Source organism: Solenopsis invicta, chromosome 6 (genome assembly GCF_016802725.1).
Source record: "Solenopsis invicta isolate M01_SB chromosome 6, UNIL_Sinv_3.0, whole genome shotgun sequence".
Lineage (NCBI taxonomy): Eukaryota > Metazoa > Arthropoda > Insecta > Hymenoptera > Formicidae > Solenopsis > Solenopsis invicta.
In genome coordinates, this window is record NC_052669.1 from 19,421,325 (window position 1) to 19,437,922 (window position 16,598).

A 16,598-nucleotide genomic window follows, 5' to 3' on the forward strand; every position below is an offset into this window, starting at 1 on the left:
CTGAAAATCGTGTTTTTTCTTTAAAATTAAATACTTAATAAATGTATCAGTGTCTTTACATCATTAATTTTTCTTTAATTTTATTATTCTTTTTAATTTGTTTCAACTATTAAAAAACGATTTTGTTGTATATTTTTAAAATCATACATTCTTGTTGATTATTTATAGAAGAGGAAAAATAATAAAGAAATAAATTTGTGATTCTCTTTATTACGTTCCTCTGTTTTTTGATTCTTCTTCGAGAGAACTTCCTCGTCTTTAACGATATTGTGATTAAACAGGTCTAAATATGATCGTGAGCGATGGCGACGTGGGCGACAATGCGAAGTATTTCCTGGCGTTGCGAGACGTGCCGCGATACCCTGGAATAAGCAAAGCATTCACTGTCAGTCCTGAAGAGGCTCAAGGTCGAGTACCGGTAGTGATCAAGGCTAAGGATGTCAACGTTCTTGATTACGATGTCGATGATCCCGCGAAGAGGGAAATCGAGTTCGATGTCATCGCGACTGTAGCGAGCGAAGTGGTTAGTTTTCTTACAATATTTAAAATTAAAAATACCTTTACGTAGCTTAATACCTTTCTTAACGGATTAATAATTAATTTATGATAGAGCTTATCAGAAATTATTTAAATAACTAAGATACGTGAATTGAACAAGGACCACTCATTTTATTTTTTCAAAACTATTTAATAGATTAAATGAGACTAATCAGGCACCTTGTTACCTATATTAAATAGAGAAATAATCAATTATTTTTTATAAAATTTTTTTTCTTGCTGATTTCGCGACCACAGGTTGCCACCTGCAGAGTGCACATCCAGCTGTTAGATGCCAACGATCACAGCCCCGAATTCTCTCGATCGATGTACAAACTGACGATTCCGGAAGATGCGGAACCCGACACTCGCTTCAGTGATATTTACGCAAGGGATTACGACAGCGGTTCCTTCGGCCAGTTGACGTACACTTTGCGCGGTTTCGGCGCGGACAAGTTCCGGACCGATTCTCGATTAGGCGGGATATTCGTGGCGAAGAAACTGGATTACGAGGCGCAGAAGTCTTATTCCTTGACGATGGAGGCGACGGACGGCGGCGGTCGAGTGTCTGCCGTTAATATTCTTATCGAACTCGAGGATGTTAATGATAACAAGCCGACTTTCGAGCAGCCGGAATATTCCAGGACCGTTCGCGAAGGTGCTACCAGCTTTGATCCGCAGATGTTTGTCAGGGCGACCGACGTTGATGGACCGACTCAAGGCAATGGAAGAGTCGTGTATTCGATCAGCCGGCATAACAGCATGACAGATGATGTCTTCAAGGTTTGTCATTAAAATTTTCTTTTTATGTTTTATTAGATTAATTATAAATTTATTAATGCCTTCTTTAAATTTAAGAATAATAATTTATATGTTTTATATTTTAATAATGATAAAATTCAGTATCAATGAATGTGACGTTATACAATTATATTTCCAACCAACTTCTTATGATAAACAATTACTTTTTTGTTAATATTTTATTTTGTTTAAACTTGTAGAGTTTGATATTAAATTACAAGATTAAAGATATCTATATGTAATTGCCAAATTCTGTAATAATAAAATTGAAATAATATTTAGTGATGTTTTTTAACCCTTACTTTTAAATATGAATTTTACAGATTAATCCAGATTCAGGTGAGGTAACCATGTCGAAACCGGTTCGTTCCGGGGACACTGAAAGGGGTATTTACGAATTAATGATTCGCGCGACTGATACCGGCATACCACCGTTACATTCCGAGGCAAAGCTTCTCGTTCGCGTCGGCGTGCCTGGGAACCAGAAACCTATCTTCCGAGGAAACTACAAGTCGAATTTACCAGGTCCGAGTACTTATCGGGCGAGGCTCTTGGAAAACGCGTCACCTGGAACGGAAGTCATTCGAGTGGTTGCCAATGACCCCGACGGAAGAGATAACTTGCTGCAGTATTACATCGCGTCCGGTTCTAAGGATAATTTCGTTATCGATTCCAGGTACAACACAAGTTCTAGATAATCAAAGTATTAGGATTAAAATTTTTTCTTTTGTAATTTTTTTTTCTCTAATTACTTTAAGATTTGATACATCAAAATACAATAAACTAAGATTGATACCAATAAAGTTAATAACAATGGCTGGTTACAGTTCTGGCATCATAACTGTGTCACCTGACGCTCGCTTGGATTTGGAGACTGGCGATGAAAAATACGAGGTGATAGTGTACGCCGTTGATTCGGGTACTCCTGTCAAGGAGACTGCCACCACTACCGTTACGGTGAACATCATAGATGTAAATAATAAACCGCCGACATTCAATGAATCAACGTACATTGTTCATGTCTCGGAGCGCGCAGCCATCGGTACGTTGCCAAGAACAAACAGTTATTTATTAAAAATCAGCTTTGTGTAATATTTATTTTATTAAACATTGTTTTTTTAGTTCAAATTAAATATTCTACATTTTCTTTAAACATAATTATCATTAAATTAAAAAATTATAGATTCTTTAAAAATACTGCACTCTAGCTTTATTTTACTTGTTACCTTTTATTCAAGTTATTGTTGCTTATAAAGAATTTATTATGAACACAGGTGAGCTCGTATTGAAGGCGGTAGCAAATGATCCCGATACAGACGCATATCTGGAGTACTCTCTAGTGGAACCGACAAAGGCTGTCGACAAGACCGGGGTGGCTTTGAAGAACACTGCCTCTTACGATTATAAAACGGCATTTCGAATAAATTCCACTACCGGCGCGATAACTGTTAATCGAATGCTAGATTATCAAGTGGCCGCTGTCGTAATATTAACGGTGCAGGCGAAGGACCTAAACGCTGTCGTCGACAGGGACGAGCAGATAGCGAAGGTGGAGGTGATAATTTACATCCAAGCTTACAGCGATGACAATCCGACGTTCACCAATTCTGGATGGTCGCCAAACAACCCGACGATAAAAATCACGGTTCCGGAAGAACAACCTCTAGGTACGACGTTATTGATGCTCTCGGCGAAAGAGCCGACAACGGGATATTCGGTTCAGAGGTTCGAGCTGGTGAGAGAGGACGATGATGAAGGATACGTTAATGTGGGTGTTCAGAGCGGCAACGTGGTGCTGAGCAAGAGGCTGGATTACGAAGTGTTAAATCAGAAGGTAGGAGATTATAATTTTGATAGTTTCATTAAATAGAAATCATAAATTTTTAAACCAGAAATTTTGTAACACAAAACTATGAATATGGAATAGAACAATTGTTAAGATTTTATTGTGCAGTTGTTTTAAATTATTGGAATTATTCTAAATACATTTGATTTATTTCTATTTATTACATTAATGATATAGAAAATTAATATTGTTTTTTTTTAATTGTTAACATGTATTATAAGATATAAAATTTTGCTTTTATTTTCAGTTTATTCGTTTTAAAGTACGAGCGCTTGCCAGAGATTATGATATAACGCGAAAGATGTCGGAGGCCAACGTAATTGTCGAGATTCACGATGTTAACGACAACAGTCCCGTTTTTGGACAGAAGGATTATAAAATATCTGTATTGGAGTCAGCTAAACCTTCGAAAATTGTGTTAAATGTTCAAGCAATGGACATGGATAGCTCTAAAACCGAACAAGAAGTTCAGAGAGGATATGGCGAAGTGAGATACTCTTTGACGGGTGAAAACGCCAATCTCTTCGAAGTGGACCCTATAATGGGCAACATCCAGGTAAAACTCTTTTAATAATTTTTAACAATATCCAAATTTAAATTCTAGATTACAAAGAATCAAAAAAAATATTTAAAATAATGTTTAAAAGATTCTAAATTCTTTCAAAGCTAATTTAAATTTTAAACGCTAAATTTAAAAAGTATCTAAAATGCCATAATTTTCTATATATTTTCTTACATAAATTCTTATAGTTCGACCAGAATAAATAATAAAAATAATATTTCATAGATTGCCGCAAACACGACTCTCGACAGAGAGAGACAATCGGTGTTGCGTTTTTACGTCGTGGCATCGGACATGCCTCAAGGTGGAGCCGAACAACGAAGCAGTCGAGCCTTGGTGACGATCGATGTCCTCGATGTTAACGACAACGCTCCTAGCTTCGAACAGGAATCTTATACCGCGGTAATTCCGGAGAATGCACCGGTAAGAATCAGCGTGGTGAATATCACGGCTACTGACCCAGACGAAGGCAAAGGCGGAACAATTCACTTCGAGATCATCGACGAAGGTGAAGCTAATGGTAAGATCAAGATGTTACAATCATTGTTAATTATAAGTACTTCAATATTAATTTTCTGAGACATAAAGAGTCACATTTAGAATTAAAGATATTTTTGAAGTTTAATAAAAAAATAATTAATGATATTTAATTATTATTTCTAATTATTGATACTTTTTTATGTACGTACTATTTATGTATTTATGAAAATAATTGTATATGATCAAAGACGACTTTTTTTTAATCTATAAAAAAGAAATAAGAAGTATTTTGTGTGTACATTTGCGAGAATAATTTACTAGGATATTCATCGTATGATTGACTGCTTTTAGGATTGTTTAAAATAAATCACACGACGGGCGAGATTTATTCGGCACGAGCATTAACAGGCAAAGGCAGGACTGAACCGTACAACATGCGAGTGCGAGCACAAGATGACGGCGATCCAGTTCTGTACTCGGACGTGAATCTCATCCTGTACATCGGCGACGTGGTGAGCAACGACGGCGTACCATTGTTCATCAGACCAACGTTGGAGGAGGTGGCCTACATCGCTGAGAACTCCACCGTTGGTAGTCCGGTGTTCCAAGTGGTAGCGTCCGATCCTGACGATCCAAATTTACCGAATGGCAGAATCACGTTCCGTTTCCTGGAAGACGGTAATTTTGGCAAGGACGCGAGTGCCTTCAGAATTAACACCGATACCGGACTAATCAGTACACGCAAGTTACTCGATCGAGAAACCAAAGACAGCTACACACTGATTTTAGTAGCGCAGGATCTCGGTGAACCGCCGCAGCAGGCGACCAGGGTACTTCAGGTGATCGTGAATGACATCGATGATCACAAACCACACTTTAAACGCAACCTGGACAGTCCGCCAATTGAGCTGAACATCCTGGAAGAAATGCCGGTAGGCTCCAAAGTTGGCGTGATCGAAGCGGTTGACGAAGATATCGGTGAGAATGGGATGATCGGATACGAGATCACGTACGGGAACGAGGCGGGACTTTTCGTGGTGGAACGCCTGGAAAATAATTCAGCGATCATCAAATCGAACGGTCGTCTCGATCGGGAAACCGCCGAGTCTCACTTGTTGACAATGAAGTGTTTCAAATACTCTTCCAAAAAATTGGACATAGTGCCGAAACCATACAACAGACAAGACCCGTCGGAGAGGCAGGTACTTGTCAAGGTCTTGGACATCGACGACAATAAGCCGAGGTTTAAGAAGGATAACGTAACACTAGGGGTTCGCTTAAACGTGCCAATTGACACCAGCTTGATCACCTTGGACGCCTATGACGCTGACTCTAGCGCGTTGCCCATCAATTACAACATGAGTAAAGTATCGTTCACGTCTCTAGTTGATCCCGCCATGTCACAGAAAGAGATACCGTCGCAATTGTCTTTGAATGCACAAACCGGAGAACTCAGGACGACAGGCTCCATGGCGGGATACGCGGACGGTTTCATGGAAATGATCGTGTCGGCGAACAATTCAGTGACGCTGGGAGGCGAAACCAATATCACCGTGAGGATCTTTTTATTGCGCGATCGCGACATGCTGAAGTTCGTGTTCTCTAAGCCGCCGGTCGAAGTCAGGAAAACGCTGGAGGATTTTGAAAAGGCGGTTCAACAGGCTCTCTCGCTGCCTATCAGTGTCAACGTTTACGACACACAGTTCTACTCAAAGGAGGACAACTCTTTGGACTTTTCGTCAACTAGTTCATGTTTCCAGATGGTTGGCAAAGAGTCCTACGACTTGGATGAAATGCGATCCCTCCTGACTGATCCGAGAAATAAAGAATTAAAGAAAGTATATAAAGCATATCACGTAGAGAAGGTGCAGCACTGTGCTGCTGTGGTAGCTCGAGCTGATGCCTCCATGACGCAGATATGGGTTCTGGCCATTGCGGTTCTCGTCGGAATCGCTACCATAATCTCCAGCTGTACATTATGCTGCATGCATTCCAGGTAAATCTGTTATTGTCAATTTGTTATTTATCTCTAGTTAGTAGTTTACAATATAAACTACAATGAAAATTCTTTAAAAATAAATGTTTTATAAAATTATTTTATTTTTGACAATATGCTATATTTTTTATTAATTTTTATTATCTCTATTTTCTCACAAAAAATGATTGTATTATACATTTACATTAATAATTATAATATTTAATTTGCATTAATTTTTGCATTTAACTACATCTAACCATCGTGTTCTGCTTCTGCTTCTACTTCTTGTCTTTCATTTAGTTTATTGTGTTTTTATTCCTTCAATTTTTTTTATTTTTCTGACGTTTTGCTTCTTCTTCATGCGCAGCCGCTTCTTTTACGATACATACGTACAGAGAAAAACCTTTCTCACATTCTTGTGTCATATTCCTCACTATATAGTATATAAACAAAAATTTTAAACTTGTGATTAGTTGGAATATGTAAGTATATTTTTTATGCTGTGTATTTTAATATTAAATGTATTATTTGAAAATTACAGGTGTATATACAAAAGTGTATATACTTTATAAACAAATATTTTTGTAATATATTATGATTAGTAAAGTGTAATTTTTATATATTTGTCATAATTAGAATACAATATAAAACATACCTTCTTCCATGCATTTACGTATAATTTGGTGTCCTGGTCCATCAAGTTCTTCGTCAAGTATTTCATGTAACCTTGAATAAAGTTGTGCTTCTTTAATGTTTGTTCCTTCTATCTAATATTATTAAAAAGAATTTATAAGTAGCAGAAAATAGTAAAAATATTAATTTATTTTAATTATTTTGCTGAATTTAAGCGCTTATAACATAAAATGTATTTATTATAAATAACTAACATATTTTTTTTAACAGCATGTGTTATACTCATATTAATTCTGCATCAATTTGCATCATACGAACATAATATTTTATATTCATTTCATTAATAATTATTGTATGATAAAATTACTAAGTCTTTAATTATTTTTATTATTATTTATCAGGACAGATTAATCTGGTATTGTTGAATATTATATATAAAATACGCATAGCATATTTTTAACACTTACTAAATTCTGTTTTTTCAAAACACACGCCATGAAACAGCCATGATTTTTCGTTCTTTCTTTATTTGCTGGTTGAGTATGTACGTTAGCTATTATTTCGGCTGGTGGGTATAAAGCCTCTAAAAAATAAGATTAGTTAATGCAATAAAAGCGTGTTTTTTCTTGCAAAACTGTTAGCTTAAATAAAATGAAACTTAAATTATGAAATAGTAAGGAAGTGATATGACTAATTAAAACGGGTAAAAAAAAATTGGCAATGTAGCACAAAGAGTTGCTCACTGTGCGAGTTTGCTCACTATGCCAAAAATTCGGGTTTAAATGCGCCCAGAACAGTATAATTCTAAATCAATTTTTAATCGATTTAAAATTATACCGATCATCACGTAGGTGCTATATATCTACGTATATATGCAAAAGAGTTTGCCTACGCACTGATACAAGCGTATAGCACGCGAAGAAGAAGAAAAGAGAGTTATTTTAAATTGATCAAAGAAACGCAGATGAAAATAACATGGAAAATCTGTAATAATATACATATTCATAATTTACCATAAGCTATACCAATTTCACTTAAACAAGGTTTAATTTCATCTTGAATAGCTCTTACATTTGTATTTATGTGTTTCTCTTCTTTTAGTTTTGACGAACTAGACGACTGAAAATCATAAAATATTCTTATTTTATTTATTTTATATATAATGTTATATAATACACATATTATTTTAAAGAATTTTTTCATAATTATTTAGATAATTTATGTGATTTATTTAGAGAGTACTTACAGCAAAAATAAAAACACAGACCCAGAGTATGAAACCTTTCATTTTGCTTAATTTATTTCTCTGCAATAAGTATAACTATTTAAAATAACTGCAGCTATATCGTATAAATTCTCACTGTAATATATAAAATAAAGGTAAAAAAAAAACAAGCTCACACAGAGCACCCATTATACATATATTTGTGTACAACATAAGAATAAAAAGTAAATTAAAATAACAAAAAAGCTAAATGTAATTAATATTTGTTCTTTTTTACAGTTAGAAAATTGAATAATATTATATTTAATAATAATAAATGATAAAGTAATGCATATTTAAAAGTATTTTTGAAATATTTACGATTTATTGTAGCAAATTTTTATAAAACGACTTCTACATCTACACTTTGCCACAAAGTTTATGTCACGTTGAACGTCGCGTTACTGCTGATTTTCAGTCCTTGATCCGTCTTTATCTACTTCTTATGACACATCTTTTAAGTGTATAATGGCTCTTCATTTATGTCCATTTCTATTAATATAGATCAATTTTAATCTTGATTCGACATTTATGTCGACTGTGACGATGATGTCCATTTCAAGATTAACTTCAATTTCCGCGGTTTAACATACTCTTTACCCTTTTCGATTTCTAAGAATTAGAAAAACGTATAAAGTAAATTAAACTGAAATTCAAATTAATCTATATTGATGGAAATGAACATCAAGATAATTTCAATTAACTTCACTTAATTTAAATTAATGATTCATTTAATCAGCAGAGATTATTGAATATGGAAGGTAAAACTGTTATTAACTCCTTAAGTGTATGACATATATAAACGTCGTGGTTCTGAAAATACAAGAAGTTCAAACGTTATAGACGTTACAGAAATAATCATTATTCTTTTCTATAAATGTTGTGTTATTAAAGTTATCCAAAAACGGTTTTTGGGGGGATTTTGAGATCAAGAGTTTCGAATTTTTAGTCAACATTTTAAAATTTGTTATGAAAATTCAAAATAGCGGCATTAAAAGATTCATAAAATTTTCAAATATTTTATAAAACAAATGCGATAATTTTTATTTTTTTATTTTATTTCTTATTTATTTCACTGGCAAATTAAATGTCAAGATTATTGTAAACTGTATTTCTCTTTCAGATATAAGCGGCAGGTGAAACATGCGCGTTTGCGCGATCAACCGCGTCCCCCTCTCAGTTACGTGTCTTCTGGACCAGCCATGGTCAGTTCTGGATCTCACACAACTTTAGGTCCTGGCACGATGGTCACGTTAGGCCCACATGAAGGCCCATATGAGTGGGGTGCTGACACGACTCTTTATCATCCCAGTACACTGGGTTCAAGAACGTAGAAGTCCAAGAAGACATGCACAAGAATGCTTTTACCAATTATAATTGATTTTTTCTTAGTCGAAATGCAACTGATAGTAAATTATTCAGACATACGCAAAATTTATTTTTAAATTAAATAAAAAGAAATTTTGATTTTAAATTTTCATAAAGTTATGTCATTTATTTACTAAAAGATGTTTAAATTAAAAAGATTGTATGAAACTGACGCTAAGAAGAAATCAATTGGAAATGTTCTTAGAAAAAAATGCTCTTGGTGATTCCCGATGGAATTGTTGAAAGTAAAACTTTTTATAATCCCAGGAGATCTTGAAGATGAATGCAGTGGTCTATGGTGAAATGTGCATCGAAAACTGTTACAGTAATAAAGAAAAACTATTAACAACGTGTAATTTATAAACTTGCAGTTAAAGGAGAGATTGGAATTTGAAAGAAGAAAATCAATGGTGCTATACTCATGATGTAAAAAGTATTATACAATTTAAGACGCACGTATGTAATAAAGTAAGTATATTTGTAAAATTTGATATACGTGTTATCTTTAAGTAAATTTAGATTAGACTAATAGTATGTAGTTGTACAAGCGTAAGTATAAGTAAAATGTAGAACCGTAAATTTTTGACGAGTTTAGCGTTGTAAATTTTACTTATATTACACTTGTAGTATTGTTAAGAAGCTTTAAGTGAGTTCTCTGTTGTAATATAATGTAATATCATATTCGTATTTAAGACGAAATAAAATTGTACATTTTAGAGTCGACAATATATATTTTCAAGTTTGTATAAATCAGTTTTGACTCTTAGTTCTGTATTTAAATGTTTAATATAATGAATCTCTCTCTCTCTTTCTCTCTCTCTCTCTCTCTATCGCAATTATGATAATTAATTCATAAATTTCTTCTTTTTTTTAGGTAATACACGTAACATCAATTTATATTTGTTATTATATATATGTTATAAAATATGTATAAATTCAAAGTTCTGTTAGAATTGTTAGAAAAGAAACAAATTTACATTTCCGAAAACTCTTTGTTTAAAAATTGAGATGTATGTATATGTGAACTAGTTTAAAAAATGAAGAAAATTCATGTTCAAACTTTACTATTTCAAATTAGTTTAAAACTTTTTAAAGATTGTTATAGATTGCAGAAGAAACCTAAGTACAAAGTATCTTCTCGCTTACTTCACATGCATAACTAAAGCTTTCTAGTTGTTTTGATAACTCCATCTTGTAAACACGTATTATATCCAACACCGCCAGTGGCCTATGAAGCAATCCCCTATTAAGCGACGAATCTCTCTCGCCCGATCGCTGGAGATCACGTGAGATTTCCGAATACCTTCGACGAAAATGTCAAGGCAAAGACAAGAGAGAAGCAAGACAAGTTGGATTCGAGCAGACCATGCCATAAACATGATATTGAAATGTTTGTCTGGTTACGTAATAACCAAATTGACATCATTCTTTTGTCCAAAAAGTACTTAACATAAAAATGCACAACAGAAACGAGTCACTTCCCGCCTTAATGAAAGTTTGGGCCAGCAATTATTGAACCCAGTTGAAATCTCCATATACCTCGTAGCTATATCCTTATGTAATTTTTTATCTTTTTCTTCGGTACAAAATAATCTCTCTAAATCAATATGATATAACGTTTCTAAACTTCAAAAATAAATCATAACGAAGAAGTTGTGATTAAAGCATGATAATAAGGAACTACAAAAATATATTTCTCTAAAACAAAATACAATTACATTATACATGAAGATATTTTCGATGACTCAAGACAGGAACGTGACGTGAAATTGTTATGTAATATCAAACTGTCTCGACCATCGAATTATCAAGAGATTTGACAATTTTTTTTCGTATCACGTATCTTATATCTCTAATAATTATATTTTTCATTCAGTCTTAGCCCAAAAGACTGAAACGTTGAGATCCTTCGACGATATCCTTCGAAAGATCGATGCTTTCATTCACGTTAGCCTTTGAGCTGTCGATTATCGTTGTATTATCGCAATTCGCGCAATCTTTCTCCGTAGTCAGAATTATTTTTTGCGCATTAATTTCATATCTCTCCGTGCTGGCATAATCCTCGCCGACGTCTATTTTGTGATTGGGAGGCACGATAGCATCTCCCATGGTACCATCGCTGTTAACCAGATCTGAATAGGCTCCTGGATCGTCTAATACAAAATCTTCGTCTTTCACGTTCTTATCCGAACGTTCGTCCAAATTCATCTCATGATATCGCGTTATCGGAAGACTGGTTGTTTCTGAATGTTGTTCCTCGACGATCTTCGACTCCTCGATCGCAGAATGATCAGTTAAATGTTTGGCAATCGATTCCAAGGGAGACATTATCTTTCTCGCAAATTCCTGCCTTTCCTCGGGTTCCATCGATTCCGATCTGTGTATGATATCGTTTCTAGAAAAGTCACACAAAGTAAAATTATGAAATTAAATTAAATTTAAAATTAAATTAAATTTTTTTACAATAAAAATACCGATTACTTTGCGATAAATATGAGAGCAAAGAAATTATGAAGCTACGACTTGCAAGACAAACTTCAAATTTGAATTTTCAAAACAGATTGAATTGACGAAGTGATAAGAATCAAAGGTAATTAGCGCTAAGTTGTTAAGAATCGCACCTGTTGAGCTTATTCTTCTTTCGAGGATACAAGTTTAGATGAAGTACCATTTGCTGCCTCTCCTCTTCTTCCGACATAGTCATAGGACTAGGTGCAGTCATGAGGGGTATATGTTGAGGAGGTGGCGCATAAAATTTTGGTCCACGATATTGTACGGGTCTCCTCACATCGAAATCGTCCATAGACGCTTGCGGTCTGGGCCACGTCGCCGTAGTCTTCTTATTCTGTTCCATAACGTCGGTAATGGGATAAATGTCAAGCATTACGCTGAACGGTTTTGGTTTACGATTCTTCATTACGGTATTCGTCGAAAAGGCGCCAGCGGTTTCGTACTGCGGCTCTGTTATGATCGGTTTGCTGTAACCCAACGGCTTAGAATATATGGGATCGTAATAAGTGCTGTATCGATGTATTCCGCTCGGAGAGAATCTAAAAAAGTATGATTTTTTTATTAGTACGTCAAATAAATTGTAGATATGTTAATTATTAATTAATTAAATATTGTTTAATTTGTGACACAATAGCACAGTGATTCATTTACCAAATAAAAGTGGTATATTTTATTATAAAGTAAAAGATAATTTTGTAAATATGCAATAACGTATAAATTTTTATCTTCCCTGATTCTCGATTTATTAATATGTAATAATTTCGATATCTTGGATTCTATAGTTTTACAAATATTTATTTCATTACAAACCTCACGTTAGACGTGGCTAGGAGATTAACGTCCGCCGGGTGTTTCGGTTTGTACTGGTAAAAGGGATCGTTGTTGTACAACCCTGCTTTGATTGGATAAGGGGGAGCCTCGTTCTCCTCCGATTTATCGCTACTGGACATCATCTCCCCCATGTCGGGAATCATGTCGAACTTCTTCGGATTCATGTAGACGCCGGTGAACTTGATGCCGCGATTCGGCACCTCCGCGTTGTTCGTCAGGTACTTGATGATGTCCTGGATGCTCCTGGACGAGTGTGGGTATCGGTATTGCGTCAGCTGTGGGTACCTCGGCCGTTTGAACGACGTCGGTTGCGGCGTCTTGAATTCCCAGTGAAACGGCGTAGGTCGTACCATCTCCGTTTTTTCGTCCTCGTCCGAATCGGGATGTTTGTGCCTGCCAAATTGATGAAGAACCTTCCATGTCAATGCGGCCGATGCGCAGAAATTACTCGACGCGTTATGTAAATTTTTGCATTATCATTAATATCGGTTGTTTCTATGCGTCAGGATGAAACGTAAGCGTGATGAACGACGTTGCGAGTCCTGTGCAAAATGCAACTTGTAGAATCGACTTGGCGCGCGCGCGCAATGGCACAATGTTACCTAATGTAGAAAGTATTTCTCCTACACACCAGGAGAATGATGTCAATGATATTCGCGATATTTTCGGGATTATTGATAGGAGAATTAAACCCCCGATTTACTATCGCCGCTTGCGCGCGACGTGTGCCAATTCTTCCGCGTTGCAGCGCACGGAGGTCGCAATATCGAGTTAAATCGACATTTACAAATCGTCGTTCGTTCGTTCAAGTGAAAAAAAATCTTTGGTCTCTTAATTTTTGTTCATCTTGACAAACGACGAACGGAGAAATCGGACGCGCTGTTAAGGTAAACGCGAGGGATTAATCAGGATGACGTGTGTCGTTCACCTCTGTCTCACACGATAAACGATCGCATGATTATCGAACAATTGCTTGGCCTCGGGTTCCTCATTTTCATTGGCATCTTCCACGGATTTCAGCACTCTCTTCCGCTGCTTGAAGTTGTGCAGATTTTGCGTTCTCATCTCGGGCTCGCTCGCTTTCGCGACGCGTGTCTCGAACGCCATTAGGTCCGTTGTATTATGTTGCACGAAACTCTCGTAATTCTCATCGTCCGAACGATCTTCCATGGAAAGATCCTCCGTACGATTAGTCCTGGCTGCGTACATGATCGTGGAGTTCGCAGACTTTTTCGGGGGAATCGGTAATTTTTTGAGAGCATTCTGTAGTATGTATATGTGCTTTGTTTCCTGATTGATTTTACTGTTCCCCGACGTGGCGGACGTAAAATCGTACATAAATATCCCCACCTACGATGGTATTAAATTATTATAATGCAAACATTTAAATAGTATTTCAAAATAGTATTACAAAATAGTATTACTAGCAAAACGTGGTAAATTTAAAATTTCTGAAATCGAGTTTTTAATATCATTGTATTCAGTAGACTGTCTCAAACTCCACCAACTAACTAATAAAGTTATAATGAGATTGTGCAGTACAATTGTAATAAGCGTAGTGTAGTGCATTTGTAATGTGATTTCAAAATAGTTTCTTGTTCCTCCTGTAAAGTTACTGATTTTAGACATACCACGTTTTGCAAGTAGACCATCGATTTGTAGCATCTGACAATATACGAATAAAAAGTTGTCAAACAGATTGTGTTGATTGATAACATTAATAGGATTACAGCTTTTTAATATCTGTGAGGAGAAATAAAATTTAGTACGTTCTGTGAGATTTTCGTTAAGTAAACATTACTTTTTAATAACTGAGAATAGCAATACCAGTTCTTAATGAAACCTTAATTTTCAATTTGATTGCAGAAAGAAAATGAGCGGTTGCAACGTGAAATTGTAAAAATCAACAGTTCATAGATCCGCGAACGATGTTTACTCAGCATCTGAAACGGCGGAGCTACAATTAACCCGCGTTTCCAACTGGCGAGCCACGGTTAATCTATACAGAAACACAGTTAACGCCCTATATGTGAAGTGTGCAGAAATCTCGCTCGCGCTTGACTCCCCATGCATGGAAGGGATACCCGAAGATTCGCGGTGAAATTACAATTCCACACGCGTCTCCGACATTAATCACCGGAGAAAACGCGCGAACTGTAATTACGCCTATTGTTCCTCGCGCGTGGAAAGAACTCGCGGAGAATGCCGCCGTCGTTTAATTATCATATCTCGAAGGCGCGTGCAACGAAATCATGCGAAACAGGATGCGTCGCGAGTCAACGTGCAGACGTTTTATCGCGCAAGGTCATTGTCCGATAGAAATTCTACGATAGAACGCGCAGCGACGTCAGTAATTGTGAGAGACGTGCACGAAGATGAATAATGTAAGTATCCTTTATTCAACTGTAACGCATTATTCCAAATTTCTTTTCCTGGATACTTGACTTTTAACGAGCTATTTATAGTACACTATTAATGCTTCGCCTTTAAATAGGATCGCTATTTATGCAACTTCAGATGCAATCGGAATATACGTTCATGTTCACGTCACGAAGAAAGATTATCGTTTGTTAGAAAGATAGATAAAGAAATATTTAATTAAGTACCCGTAATTAAAATTATTTGCCGTGTAATTACAGAATTGTTAGCTTTTATACTTTTTTTAATTGTTCTGGTTTCGAGCTTTAGCTATGAACATCAGTTACGTCGTGCATTTTTTAACGCGTAATGAATTTAACAGATAATTAGTAATGGAATCTGTAATTCTGTTCTCTCGATTACTCACCAGTATCACCGCTACCACCACCATAATTCCGATCGCAAATTTCCTCACAATTAAACCGTAGCGACTTCTGTTATATCGATCACCGCGATCAGAATAAAGCCCTAGCTCGGATGTATTTATGGCTGATCTCCGGCCGGTTTCAAGCATCGCCTTCTGAGAGGTCTGGCGACTGATGTCCTTTACGATTACACATTGTCGATACTGAGCGTCTTTAATTAATCAGCTTACCGTTGACATGCCTCGCTGCGATTTGTCGATTCGTTTCACCTCGCCATTGTCAACACATGTAATCGCGAACGATCGACAGGCGTTCCTCGGCAATGATTATTTTGACGAAACGAATGAAGACTGTTTCAGCCCGGTGGCAGCTATATCGAGCACACACGACGTTACTCTTTCGCCGCTTCCCACGCAACTAACGATCGCGCATTTCTCGGTACGCAGTTTTCACTGGCGATTCCATCAGCGCCGTGAAGATTTCCTTTGTTCGTGGGGGAGGCTCGTTATGGTAAGCTGAAGGCAGGTGGTTATGGGCTACTTATTTCGATGCCAGACTCGAGTGCCACCGAGCGCGCACGACATGCGAGGAAAATCTCTCACCGTTCCGGTGCTTGACCTGCTAAATACGTTCCTAACGCTCCATTTTTGTCCGTTCATTCGCCAAAGCGACACCATGATTGCTTGCTCGTGATGTGCACTATTGTCACAGGTGTCCATATGCAAATATCAAGAATAATAGAAAACGATCGAGCTAGAGCCCTCGAATTTTTACATATTGAATTATACATTGAGTAGGTATTTATAGAAATCTAGATATTTATTGCAAGCCATAATTAAAAATTAATATTATTTTTTTAACTACCTTATTAAAATATTATCCTTTAACTAAAAGTATTTGTAACTATTATAAAGGAGAATTTAAATAAGTGTCTACTAATATTAATAATCATATATGTGCGTCAAGCTTTTAAAATATATCTCAACAAAAATATTTTTAATTAA

At 36.0% G+C, this 16,598-nt stretch overlaps 3 protein-coding genes across 7 annotated transcripts in view; 1 reads left to right on the forward strand and 2 right to left on the reverse strand.

Moving 5' to 3' along the window:
• Window positions 1-10,222, forward strand: part of LOC105204063 (cadherin-87A) — an 80,388-nt gene extending 70,166 nt beyond the window's left edge. For 2 of the 3 annotated variants that reach the window (XM_026134802.2, XM_026134803.2), the window contains 9 exons: window positions 282-523; window positions 796-1,320; window positions 1,662-2,014; window positions 2,166-2,380; window positions 2,613-3,172; window positions 3,432-3,740; window positions 3,972-4,266; window positions 4,578-6,222; window positions 9,225-10,222. In XM_026134802.2, coding sequence (XP_025990587.2) covers window positions 282-523; window positions 796-1,320; window positions 1,662-2,014; window positions 2,166-2,380; window positions 2,613-3,172; window positions 3,432-3,740; window positions 3,972-4,266; window positions 4,578-6,222; window positions 9,225-9,435 — 4,355 coding nt within the window. In that variant the 3' untranslated portion in view covers window positions 9,436-10,222. The remainder of the gene's footprint in view (window positions 1-281; window positions 524-795; window positions 1,321-1,661; window positions 2,015-2,165; window positions 2,381-2,612; window positions 3,173-3,431; window positions 3,741-3,971; window positions 4,267-4,577; window positions 6,223-9,224) is intronic. The other variant, XM_011173091.3, reaches the window with a different exon arrangement.
• Window positions 6,481-8,556, reverse strand: LOC105204062 (pheromone-binding protein Gp-9). 2 transcript variants are annotated; one of them, XM_039451072.1, is made up of 6 exons: window positions 8,423-8,556; window positions 8,084-8,143; window positions 7,851-7,956; window positions 7,305-7,420; window positions 6,860-6,971; window positions 6,481-6,637 (listed from the first exon to the last, which is right to left on the reverse strand). In XM_039451072.1, the coding sequence occupies exons 2-6, from the start codon at window positions 8,123-8,125 to the stop codon at window positions 6,525-6,527; spliced, it is 489 nt and encodes a 162-aa protein (XP_039307006.1). In that variant the 5' UTR covers window positions 8,126-8,143; window positions 8,423-8,556; the 3' UTR covers window positions 6,481-6,524. The 2 variants fall into 2 exon arrangements, with proteins under 2 accessions (XP_039307006.1, XP_039307007.1); XM_039451073.1 differs by having other exon boundaries at window positions 8,084-8,197; window positions 8,423-8,523.
• A 920-nt stretch (window positions 10,223-11,142) lies between the features above and the next one.
• LOC105204120 lies at window positions 11,143-16,031 on the reverse strand. 2 transcript variants are annotated; one of them, XM_039451069.1, is made up of 6 exons: window positions 15,825-16,031; window positions 15,597-15,765; window positions 13,740-14,161; window positions 12,791-13,204; window positions 12,091-12,519; window positions 11,143-11,864 (listed from the first exon to the last, which is right to left on the reverse strand). In XM_039451069.1, the coding sequence occupies exons 2-6, from the start codon at window positions 15,741-15,743 to the stop codon at window positions 11,348-11,350; spliced, it is 1,929 nt and encodes a 642-aa protein (XP_039307003.1). In that variant the 5' UTR covers window positions 15,744-15,765; window positions 15,825-16,031; the 3' UTR covers window positions 11,143-11,347. The 2 variants fall into 2 exon arrangements, with proteins under 2 accessions (XP_039307003.1, XP_011171486.2); XM_011173184.3 differs by having other exon boundaries at window positions 15,597-15,773.
• Window positions 16,032-16,598: the final 567 nt, after the last annotated feature.